This window comes from Anomaloglossus baeobatrachus, chromosome 6, assembly GCF_048569485.1.
Source record: "Anomaloglossus baeobatrachus isolate aAnoBae1 chromosome 6, aAnoBae1.hap1, whole genome shotgun sequence".
In the NCBI taxonomy this organism is placed as follows: Eukaryota; Metazoa; Chordata; class Amphibia; order Anura; family Aromobatidae; genus Anomaloglossus; species Anomaloglossus baeobatrachus.
The window spans coordinates 479,110,890-479,123,389 of NC_134358.1; the positions used below are offsets into that span (position 1 = coordinate 479,110,890).

At 39.5% G+C, this 12,500-nt stretch overlaps 1 protein-coding gene across 1 annotated transcript in view; it reads right to left on the minus strand.

Moving 5' to 3' along the window:
- The window catches only part of IGF2BP3 (insulin like growth factor 2 mRNA binding protein 3), a 168,228-nt gene that overhangs the window by 69,573 nt on the left and 86,155 nt on the right, over window positions 1-12,500 (minus strand). Inside the window, exon 3 of the mRNA XM_075316718.1 lies at window positions 11,024-11,072. Coding sequence (XP_075172833.1) covers window positions 11,024-11,072 — 49 coding nt within the window. The remainder of the gene's footprint in view (window positions 1-11,023; window positions 11,073-12,500) is intronic.

Here is a 12,500-nt window from a genome sequence, read left to right on the forward strand (position 1 = left end):
ATATGCTTGTATGCAATTTTCATTGAGAGTCCGATCAGAAACTGACATGACCCTGTTGACTTCTCAAACACTGAGGGGGGGGAGGGGAGTCGTGGGGCAAAACGACAACATATACCTATAACTTTTAAGTAGAAGCTTAATGTAGCAAAATGCGCAATGAAGAGTGGTGTACCCCCCGAACATGTGTGGTGCCAGGTGTGACTGCTCAGGATGGCACCACTACGTCATGACTATTCTACCAGAATTAGCAGTGGAGGACACAGAAAGAAGAAGAACAACATTATATGTGCTCCTCCTTGTGTCTGTGACAAGAGGTGAAAGTGGGCCCATTTACCGCTTGGGCCTTTACATGACTGCATACCTTACATATCAATGATATGTCCACCCCTGATTAGTATACAGTATATAGTATACTATCTATATAGCGCAAAATAAAAAACTGGATTTGAATAGGCATTTTCTTTCCGGTACGTTTTCTATGACGCCTAGAACATCCTTTATTCTTGTATCAAAGTGAAGTGCTGTCAATCAAACATGAGCAAACGCCAAAAAGAGATCCTATATGTACATATAAAACTATATACAGTAGATACAGTCTGAAAGCCGATGGGATAGACTTCAGATATAGAGGAGTGTCTCTGCAAAATTCTTTTTAATTTGTACAATGGTAAAAGGGAAATTCGCTGTTGGAACATTTGGACTGTTGTGAATATCTGCAGACCTCGTTCAGAGATGGTGGGATTGGGGGGGGTAATGGGATGGAAAGAAGAAACATCTAAAGCAGAAAAACAAGGCAAGGCACTGTTCTGTGCATTGTGGAGCATTTTTTATGCCATTTCTATGTAGTTGATGGTTTCTTCATGAAAGTGTGGCCTTATTCCCATGAGAGTGTGTGTGTGTGTGTGTGTGTAATATTATATATATATATATATATATATATATATATATATATATATATATATATATATTATATACACATATACATATATATATATATATACATACACACACATTTTCTTCTCACCTGTCATCTATGTGCAGTCCATATTTTTCTGCAACAAGACCATTTACAGTTTCTTTTGTAAAAGAATTGCAATGTATCCATGAAAACAACAGATGATAAACGGATGTTCCATACGGAATATTTTTTTGGCACACTCAGACTAGAATGGATGAGTCTGACCTGCCATACGGAACAAAACTAATGCATGCTGCGATTTTTTTTACATGCAGTAAAAAAAAAAAAAAAATTACACGGTCATCTGATCAGCCCAATTGAATAAGAGGGTTCATAGTGCTGTCAGTTTTTTTCATGGACAGCACTCGGACCGAAAATAAGTTTGTGAGAAGCTAGCCTTAAAAGTATACAACCACAATATACCACATTAATAAAGGACGGCGAGGACATGCTGAAAAGTGTCACAATGGCAACTATAGTGGACAAAAAAAAAAAAAAACACACTGCACAAATAAAGCATTAGAACTAATCAATGCAATTCAATAGAAGTTTGTTCTCTGGGTCAAGTCCGTGTGTATTGCCATTAATTATTGTAATATTATATTAAGCTGAGTTTTTAGTCTAATATATGCCATATTTCTTTATGGTATGGCTTTGGTGAACATAGCTGCAAAACTGATTCCAGCCTAAAGATACCTTTGTAAAACTTATTTAAGGGTTTTTTTAACAATAGATTTTGGAGCAGATTTGGCTCAAAAATCCACTTTAAGAAGTGCTCCAAAAATTATCTGAAAAAGATTCCTTTCTATTGAATTTAAGGTAAAATCATACCTATAATGCAAAACAAACACACACACACACACACACACACACAAATTCTTGGTGGGGGGAAAAAATAAATCTAAAATTTGACTACTGAAATAAGACTCAGCATAAATCCTCTTCACACATCAGTGCTTCCGGTATGTGTGGCATCCCTACGTGTGACTTTTATTTTTTTTCTTTTATATAGTGCTGTGGGGTCTGTATAAAATGGACCAACTCCTAAAATATATAATAAATTGGAGGAAAAGTGTTGGTGCAGGGGGAAAAGAAGATTCCCCTTCCATTCACTTGTTCTCAAAAGTAGAAGAGTTCAACTGTTCATCAAAATTGCCTGTGCACGAGGCAATTCCTTTATACCGAGATTGTTAGAGATGTTGCCCATGTGGTTACTGTAGAGAGAGGTTGTTCTCTAGCCTTGAAATTATTAGGTCAGATTTGAGATCATCTGCGAAGCAGGATCTGATGGAGGAGATACTATTTCTCAGATCAAATTCATGGACTGCACAAATGTTCTTCCGTACGTTTTTTGTTGACAGTTTGCTATTTACTGCATAGTGTATTGCATATTTGCAATTTATTTTTAGTTTTTGTACTACAGTTATATTCCAATAAATATAATATGTTTTATGATCTATGTAAATAGCTTTATTATTGTATTATGATGGTGATGATGATGTTACCCTTTTACTACAGCCCTGCTTTTTTCATGAATGCCACACGTACCCATTAGAACCTATGGTGCTGCTCTCATGTCAGTTTTCACACCAACCGTGTGTCTGACACCCACACGGAGACATGTTTGTTTTTTCCCGGCAGCATGGACGACAAGAGCCAATAGACGTCTATGGTTCCATGTAAAAACACAGGACACGGATGTTGTACATTGAAAGTATAGGAGAAGCTTTGCAGTTTTTTTTTCTATATCCATACTGGATAAACACGGATGACAGGTTTTTAAAAACGTACACACAAATGGGTGATCAAAAATAAAAAAAAACACAGATTGTCAAAACAGACCGTGTCACATGTGCATGTTTTTATGCGGGCATGTGAAGGCGGCCCAAGAATGAAATATAATATAATATAAATATATATACATACATACATACATATACACATACATACATACATACATACATACATATATATATAGCACACACATACAAATTTTATATATAGGAAGGCTAATGCCAGTATTCTTCATAACTGAAGGCTAACAGAAAGATTGACATTTACAAAAAAAAAAGTTCAATTTTAAACATTTTCACTGACCAGAGAAGATACATTTCCCAACCCCAAAATTCCAGGGAAAAATAACCAACAAAACCTGCAGAAAGCACTATTAGTGTATTTCTGTTCTTTGTGCCATATGGATCGCTGTGCTTCTTTGAAGAGCATGTACAGAAAAGCACAGATTCCTCCAAATCTCTCAGGCTGCAAAAATTATTCTCCAGCCCCTCGCAGGAAGTGGTTATCCCCTCACCATTGCTTCCTGAACAAAGCAGCCGAAGCTACTCAGGAAGCGGATGGACAAGTTTTCTTTATAGGCAAACACAAAATTAAATTGTTGCATGCCCTCTGCTAATCTTGGCATTGTGCAGAAATTTAAAAAAACGTCACTGGTTACTTGCACTATAGAATTTCAGGGAGTGGCAAGCATGACAAAAAGGCAGATGCAACTCTATAGCATAAAACTTTAATGTGGAAAACTATACATTTATTCTATGGGAGACTGCACGCACAAAGAAACTACACATGTTCAGGGAGGACTGTTCAGTATATTGTACAGACTTCTGCATATGCCAAACAACATGATCGGAGAAATTACCGAACATTAAGTGATCAGAAAAGAGAGGGCTTGTGATGCACGTGGAAGTGCAAAAGTTGTTCTTTTTCTGCTTGAAAGGCCAGAAAAAGAATGTCTACATATACATTAACACAAGTGTCACAAGCCAAGTTTGGTCTAAACCAACAAGTAAATCAGCCAATGCTGCGAGATGAGACAAGATAGGATCCCTCGGCTGTTATTCTGGCCGGAAGCCATATGTGTACAGGACATTAGTACACGAGTTTACGGTCACTAAGTTTTCAACAGTGTAGCACTTCCCTCCACAACAGGTATAAAAAAAATACAAACCAAAAAACAAAAACCTAACTTATTTTGCCGACTCCAGGGATTAGGTTGCATTTGTCTAGAACACCAGTTTTGCTGCATAAATACTTGAGATATGGGGAATAGAAAAATAAGACGTGCTGCCAGATAGTTTATTTTTTATTACTAATTGAGACCAATAATGTAGAGCTGGAAATGTCTGAACGGTGATACAAGCTGCACATCTTTTTAGTACATCTGTACAGGCTGGAGATTCTTTAGCCCATGTGCGCCAGTAGTTTATTCTAGTTATGTGTCAGTGCTTTCACTGAGGGTGTATGACCAAGATTTTAGGTCATCTTATGCCAGGAACTTTGGTCAAGGAGTTACTCATACTTCAAGTGAGTCAGATATGCATAAGGATCATCTTCATGTTGAAAACAAACATTCATTCCCATGCTGACGCCTACTTGAAGACTTCAGGTTGGGTGTACTTTAAGAGGTGGTCTGAAGTCCCAAGTAATTTTCCTCCCAAATCCCTATTTAGTGGCATAATCTAAACTTTTTTCGAACATACGTAAAGGGAACCTGTCTCCAGTTTCATGGCCTATAAGCTGCGGCCACCACCAGTGGGCTCTTATATACAGCATGTTAGAATGTTTTATATAAGAGCTCAGGCCGCTGTGTAGAACATAAAACACACTTTATAATACTCAGCTAAACTGGTCGCTGCGGTGCTGGTTGACCGGGTGGGCGGCGCTGTTCTCTGGTACCAGCACCAGGACAGATCAAAGTTTTGTAGTGCGCCTGTGCAGGACCTCAGTGCCGGCGAGTGTGTATGATGTGGACGCGTCATGCACACAGGCTTCAGAAGATGGAGGAGCAAGATGGCCGAGAGAGGAGGCGCCGGTACCGGAGAACAGCGCCGCCCACCGGGCCAACCAGCACCGCAGCGACCGGTTTAGGTATTATAAAGTGTTTATGTTCTCACAGCGGCCTGTGCTCTTATATACACAGCATGTTAGAATGCTTTATATAAGAGCCCACTGGTGGTGGCCATAGCTTATAGGCCATAAAACTGGTGACAGGTTCCCTTTAAGTAAAAATTCCCTAGCGATCTACAACTTTTTTTTTCATCCTATTCCCTTTTTGATGAAACTTAGTTTGAGAATTTCAGTGCCGTAGCCTCTGCCTCCTCCCTCAAATGAAGCCTCATCAGTGACACTTGTTTCAGGGGCTGGGCTAGTCTATGAAAGCCAAAATGAGGCCATCATAGACTTAAGTATTTTCTGGCTCACTACATGAAACACTGGAGCGATTCAGCAGGTTGCAAACTGCCAGTGACAGACAGGGGAATTGGCAATAGAAGGTAAATACGCCACAGAGCATGTATACAAGGGTAAGGTCAGGGAACTTAAATTTAAAGCACCACTCCAAAGGTAAAATTAAAAAGAAAAAAAAAACAAAAAACAGTGCTTTAAGTTTTTTCAAATGTGTTCCTTCATGCATTTTAAAACACTAGGAAATTATATCTATTTGAGGGGAGCCCAATGTTCTCTTTCATACAGCCTATGTGCACTAGTACAGGTTTTGTGTGGCTTCTTATTTTTTACAGATTTTCTCTGTCTACACAACATTAAACCGTAACTTGGACGTGTTCATAAGGCCCAGTAAGGCTAGGTTCACATTTCCGTTAAAATGCATCAGTCACAATCTGCGGCTCTGGTAAACAACGGCATCTGTTTAGCGGATTCCGTTGTGTCCCTTAGACTTGTATTAGTGGCGGATTGCGACTGATGACCTTGCGTTGCATCCGCTGCGTCACGGTCAGTCGTTTTTTGACTGACCGCCGGGCGGGAGCAACGCAGAATGTAAGGTTTTTCCGGCCGTCAAAATTAATGTGCCGCGCAGGAATCCGTCAAGCTTGTAATAGATGTCTATGGTGCTGGATTCCGTTGTAATCCGTCTTACAACGGAATCCAGCGCTGGATTCCGTCATGCTCTACTGAGCATGCCCAGCATGTTTGGCACACCCACTGGGCTGTCCCAAACACAAACTGATCATGACTGATCCGTCAAAAAACGGACGCATAGCGGATGTAACGGACGCAACGGATCAGTTTTTTCACAGGATTCCTGTGAAAGAAATCCTGTGAAAAACACATCCGTTGCGTCAGTTGACATCTAAAAAACAACTGATCCGTTGCAGACGGACCTGACGGATTTAAAAGGACGGAAATGTGAACCTAGCCTAAGAAGTCCAGTCTGTAAGACATCTCTCTCCCACTAGTGAAATGCTTGAGATTCAAAATGGTTGGAAACACTAATTTACACCATTTTTTGCAGAATGTTGGTGCAATTTATAACAAACTAGTGCGACATATGCCAAACCAAATCTATTGAAAAAGCATATGTTTTTGTTTGTTTTTTTTTTTTTTGTTTTTTTTTTAATATCATTGTGAGCAGTTGCTGGAGAGTGGTTGATGTTAAACGACAGATGTGCTTATCATCCAAGCATCGATAAGTGAGTTGGTATTAACTAGTGATGGGCAGATCCGGACTGTAAAAGTCCAGATCTGCATGGGTACAAAAGAACCAGAGCACCGACCCTTGTAACTATCAAGATCCAGCCCCTCTGGTGGTGATAAAAATATATCAAAACAAAAAAGAAAGAAAATAATAAAAAGCAAGCACTTCATACTTACTGGTCGCTGTACACTGCTTCCGAGGCCGCTCATCATCTTCATGCATATGCATTGCTATCTCCGCATCTCTGACTGCAGTCAGATAGTGCCCCCACCCTATAAGATAAGTGTGACTGCTTTCAAATCACACATGCTGTCTGAGTCTAGATTGGTGTAAAAAATAAAATAGGGTTCCCCCACATTATGATACCCAGCCATGACAAAGCATACAGCTACAGCCATTTGCGTCATCTTGGCTGTGTATCAAAATAAGAACTGCAAACAGCTTTTTTTTGGAATTCAAAATTATTTAAAATAAAATTAAAAACAAAAAGCGTGCGGTCCTCGCCCAATTTTGATATCTAGCCATGATAAAACAGTTAGCTGGGAGCTAGTATTTTCAGGTTGGGGAAACCCATGCTTACTGCCTCTCCCCAGCCTAAAAATAGCAGCCCATCGCCGCTGCCCAGGATTGTCGCATCCATTAGATGTGACAAACCCCGAACTTTACCCAGCTCATACAGATTGCCCTGGTGTGGTGGCAATCAGGCTAATAAGGGGTTAATGACAGCTCACAACTGACACTAAACCCTAGATTAGTAATGGGGGGGGGTTGGAAAGTCTCTTAGATGCCTCCTATTACTAATCTGGAAGTGAAAAGATAAAACAAAAAAAAGACAAAAAAGATCCTTTTATTTGAAATAAAATACAAAAAAAAAACCAAACACCTCCTTTCACCCTTTTATTAACCCCCCAAAACAGCCAGTTCCGATGTAATCCACATGAGTTCCCACAGCAATTACAGCACTACTACATTTGAAGTGACAGTGCAAGGCCATATTCTATGCTATCACATCATATGTAGCAGAGCTGGAATAGTCGTGGGACCTCATGTGAATTACGTCGGATCTGAGTGCTTTGGGAGTTATTAAAAAAGGGGTGAAAGAGGGTGGGTTTTTTGCATTTTATTTTAGGTATTTTTTCAGTGTTTGTGGTTTGTTTCACTTACAGATTAGTAATGGGGTTCCTCAGACACCTTCCATTACTAATCTAGGGTTTGGTGGCAGCTGTGAGTCATTAACCACTTATTACCCCAATTGCCACCACACCAGGGCAATCAGGATGAGCCGGGTAAAGCTCCGGGTTTGCCATATCTAATGGATGCAACAAATCGTCAGTGGCTGCGAACTGCTATTTTTAGGCCTGGTGGACTCAACAACCATGGGCCTCCCAAGCCTGAGAATACCAGCTTCCAGGTGTCGCTGTATCATGTATCAAATTAGAGGGCGGCCGAACGCCGTTTAAAATTATTTAAAGAACAAAAAAAAAAATTAAAAAACCTCCACTATGCATGCAGTTCCTCTTTTTGATACACAACCCAGATAAGCACACAGCTATAGCCATATGCTTCTCTGTGCTGGGTATCATAATATGGGGGGGACCTACCCCAAATTTTTTTTTCTTCTTTTTTAAACCAAAATAGACACAGACAACATGTGGATTGAATGCAGTCAAGAAACACAGTCACACAGGCTGGGGTGCTGTGACTGCCGGTGGATGTGGGAAGCAGTGCATATGCATGAAGTAGAGTGAAGCTCGTGCGGAGTTCAGTAATTATGGAGAACCTGCTGAAATCCCCCAATCCATTCTAAACATCATTTTGATTCGGGTCCCCATAATAAACTTAAGTGGCGACTGGCATCCAGGCAGATATCTGGACCTAGACGGGGGGGGTGTGTGTGTGTGTGTGTGTGTGTGTGATCCGCTGATCCTGGGTATCTGTGGGTCCGCCCATCACTAGTATTAAGCAATTCATGGCAAATGAAGCACTTTCTTCCCATAAACCAATGACAGCTGAAGTCACATACTGTATATCCAAACAAGCTAGCCATAGGAAGTAAAGAAGTATGGACTTGTGTGTGGTTGATAGATTGTCTAAAAGCCAACACGAAAGAAATCTTTAATTTCGTTTGACAGTAAAGCAAAATCCGTGTAAACATCATGTCTTATATATGTAACATATCACATTTACTTAACTAATTATTTCAGGGGACCATGGTCATGTATTCATGTTCAGGATAAAAAGGCTGGATTCTTAAATGGAGGGAAAAAAAAAAAAATATGAAGGCAATTCTAACACCTCAGAATGGAAAACTTAAAATTACATCTATTAAAAATATTAAAAAAATATGTATAAACTAAAAAACGTCAGGAAACAAAATGGACGTAGATTCTAACGCATTTCAGACTACATACAGTCCTTACACAGAATATAGGAATAAGGACTATATGTAGTTTGAAACGCGTTAGGGTCTGTGGCCATGTGTTCCTTGACTGTTTTTAGTTTATACAGGTTTAATATTTTTGAATAAATTTTAACTGGTTTCCATTCTGAGGTGCTTGAGTTACCGTACTTTTTTCACCTTGCACCTGCACCGGTATAGTCGACCCAGCCTTCTTCGTCCACCTAATGGGGTTTGATTGAAGCATTGATACGCGCAATTCAAGTGAATTGAGCAAGGCCGCACACGTCAAGTCATATTGTGGCCAGAAGTATGCAAATCACATATTGGGAGGTCAAGTAACCTTAAGTATCTCTGCCGACACTGCAAAATCTTGACAGTGTGCATTGTCAGAGTGACTGCAGACTTTTGTGCCAAACCTTGACAACCCATATTCTCTTTATTATGGGATTCCAAATAATGTAAAAAAAAAAAACAACACACACTAACATATAGAGTGTGTGTGTGTGATATATATACATATATATACAGCTAGTGAAACGCGTCGAGGCGGCTGCGGGCATACTTTGCACATCATTCAGGTCTGTTCCTTTTTATATGGTCATACAGTTAGTCTCCATATGAAGCCCTGGGTCATGTATGGGGAGGAACGCTCATAGGCATATGCTAATTAGCCTTGTACTGGGATAATGATTATTGGCGTTTCCTTGTGCATGGTCTCAGGGAGTGAGTGTATGGGGGCTGACCCCGGAGTGGTAGCAGGGGTTTAAGCCTGGTAGGGGGTGGAGGCCGTAATTTTGGACTATTCTTGGGGCAAGATCTGAATCAATTAGAGGATTGTACCTCTCCCCTGGGCCCCACCGTATGGTTTATATTCTGCTGCACAAATATATGAGGGATGTCCTGTTATGTACACATGACTTACATTCAAGTGTGATGATTGGTTTTTGAGTGGCTATTGGTATTGTTATGTGGGTAAAAACAACTTTAAATACTCTTGCTGTAATTCTTCCCATATATTTGACCACTTAGCTATACAAATATTATGTATGCTGGTAATTGACCTGCATGTATGTCTTTGTGTGCCCGCATTCACCCCTTCTGAGTTGGGAGGGGTTTGCACTTGCGATTTCTACTGCCCTAATTTATTGCCAAACATATACTGTCATGAATTTTAAATGATTTAATAAAATGAAGTTTTATAGACATATGGCATTTCAGTGGTTTCTTTAGGGGAGTCACTAAGTGGTTATGTATGTATGTATGTATGTATGTATGTATGTATGTATGTATGTATGTATGTATGTATGTATGTATGTATGTATGTATGTATGTATGTATGTGTGTGTGTGTGTGTGTGGGGGGGGGGGGGGGGGGGGGGGTGTGGGGTGTGTGTGTGTGGGGGGGGGGGTGTGGGTGTGTGTGTGTGTGGGGTGTGGGGGTGTGGGTGTGTGGGGGGGGGTGGGGGGGTGTGGGTGTGGGGGTGTGTGTTTTACCAGACATTCATTCAGTTACCACTGACCCAAGGTATTGCTGCTATGGACAAGAAACTTCCAAAGAGGTTTAAAAAAAAAAAAATAGGAGCCCGTTTCATCATTGCATTTCCACGATTTTAATTTATTTATTTTTAGTTAATTTATATAAGTGACTTTTTAATTTGAGGGTTCAAACAACTTGCACCTTAAGTTGTCTTTTGTTGTTTAGTTAGCCGCATGATTTATAATTCAAATATATGTTTTTACGTATTTTTTTTACTTAAGTATCACGTGATAAGACTTTTTAAAGAAAACCACAAAATTTGGCACAACTGTACTTAAGTTTAAGGATTTTATGTACATTCGCTAAATTGGACCTTTTTTTTTGCAACATTTCACAAAATGTACAACTTTTTGCTTTAGAGTCACAAAACCATTAAAAGTTACGTAAAAAAAAAAAAAATAAAAAAGGCAATTTGGGGCTTGGAACAAAATTCTTCAATCATGTGCTTCACCTTAATGAATCTGGTGGCAATGCAATAGTAAAATACAGAAGTAAAAAAAGAAAAAGGGACTTAAAAAAAAAAGACAAAAAATTAAGAATTGGGCCATTAGTGTATGCATGTAAGAATTTAACAAGAGAAAGAAAATATATACACATTAGTAGTAGAAAGCTTTATATAAACAAAGAATTGATCTCAGCCAGGTAAAACTTGATAAACTTGAAAAGCTCAAGAAATGCCTACCTCCCACTGCAGATGTGGTGGTATATTTCGAATTTGTAGCTTCCGACTCCTAAAAGGAGAAAAAAAAAAAAAAAAAAAGAAAGTATTATGTTAACCGTGCTGCACAAACCTCATAGCATAACATATTTTAAGTGGTTATGAGCTAACTGGTCACGTAGAACTGTAGGGGAATTCCTATCATTCCTGGTCTTTGAAGTTGAAATCATTCAATTAGCTCACTCCAATATCCACCGGACTCCCCCTTCCGCCTACCATCCCCCCCTTCTCATGTTTGGGGAGGGAAAAGGGTTTGTCCAGCCCCCTCCCTTTTCCTTCCCTACAAGCCATGCTTTCTTTCATGGGATAATCACTTTGGTGGGCTACAGAACTCAACAATGTAGATGACTCATGACTGGTGTGTAACCGGTTAAGGAGTCTGCAGAGACATTTCTTATGTAGAACTTGCAGCCAGACATTTGTGGTAGTGAAGTACTTTGCTGTACAGTGTTTAAAGGATGAACAAGCAAATGCCAGAAATGCCACATACTCCCTGGGATTCCCAAGAATGCACATGCAAAATATACACAGATAGAGGTTACGGAATATTCCAGGCTGAAACATTACAAAATATTGCGTTTGTGACTTTACAAAGATATTACAGCTCTACTCCTAATACAAGCTACTTCGGATAATTTGGTTGAATGAATCTGTTGGCTGGAGGGACGTGTGCTGCTGGATTTCACATACATAACACTACAACAGCCACGTTAACAATAAAACAATTCTCTATGGTCTAGTCTAAATCAGGACTTTTCTTTTTTTGCTCTTCGAGCTCACAAAAAAAAAAAAATAAAAATAAAAAATGTTTAAGGCTATGTGCACACGCTGCGTTTTTGGCCACTAAAAACGCACAAAAACGCACCCGCTGCAAAAAAAACCGTGGTTTACCACGATTTGGTGCGTTTTGCTGCGTTTTTGATCTCTGCGTTTTTCCAATGCATTGCATGGGGGGAAAAACGCAGGAAAGAATTGACATGTCCATTTTTTTTTTTTAAGCTCAAAAACGCAGCTTAAAAAAAAAAAAAAAAAAAGTTGTGTGCGGACAGCAAAAATGAAAACTCAAGACTTTGCTGGGGAAGCAAAGTCATGCAGTTTTGAGGCCAAAAACGCACCCGAAAAACGCACTGTGTGAACTTACCCTAAGTGTGCTTCTAGGATGTACACAATTTACTCCATCTTTAAAAAAGGACGATTTACAAACTGCATTTGCCCCAATGCAAACAAGAGCTTAATGTTTGCACATCGTAACATGCACATATAATCTGCTTTACATAAAAACAAACATTGGGAAATTGTTCTGTATCCCACTGCTTATCTACACCAGGTGAGTATGAAAATGTGCAGCAGGTAGAATAGTGGTGTAAAACTACAAGTATCCAAAAACATTCTCATTGGGAAAAAAAATACATATACATCAACAAGGTCTATTTCTGTATTC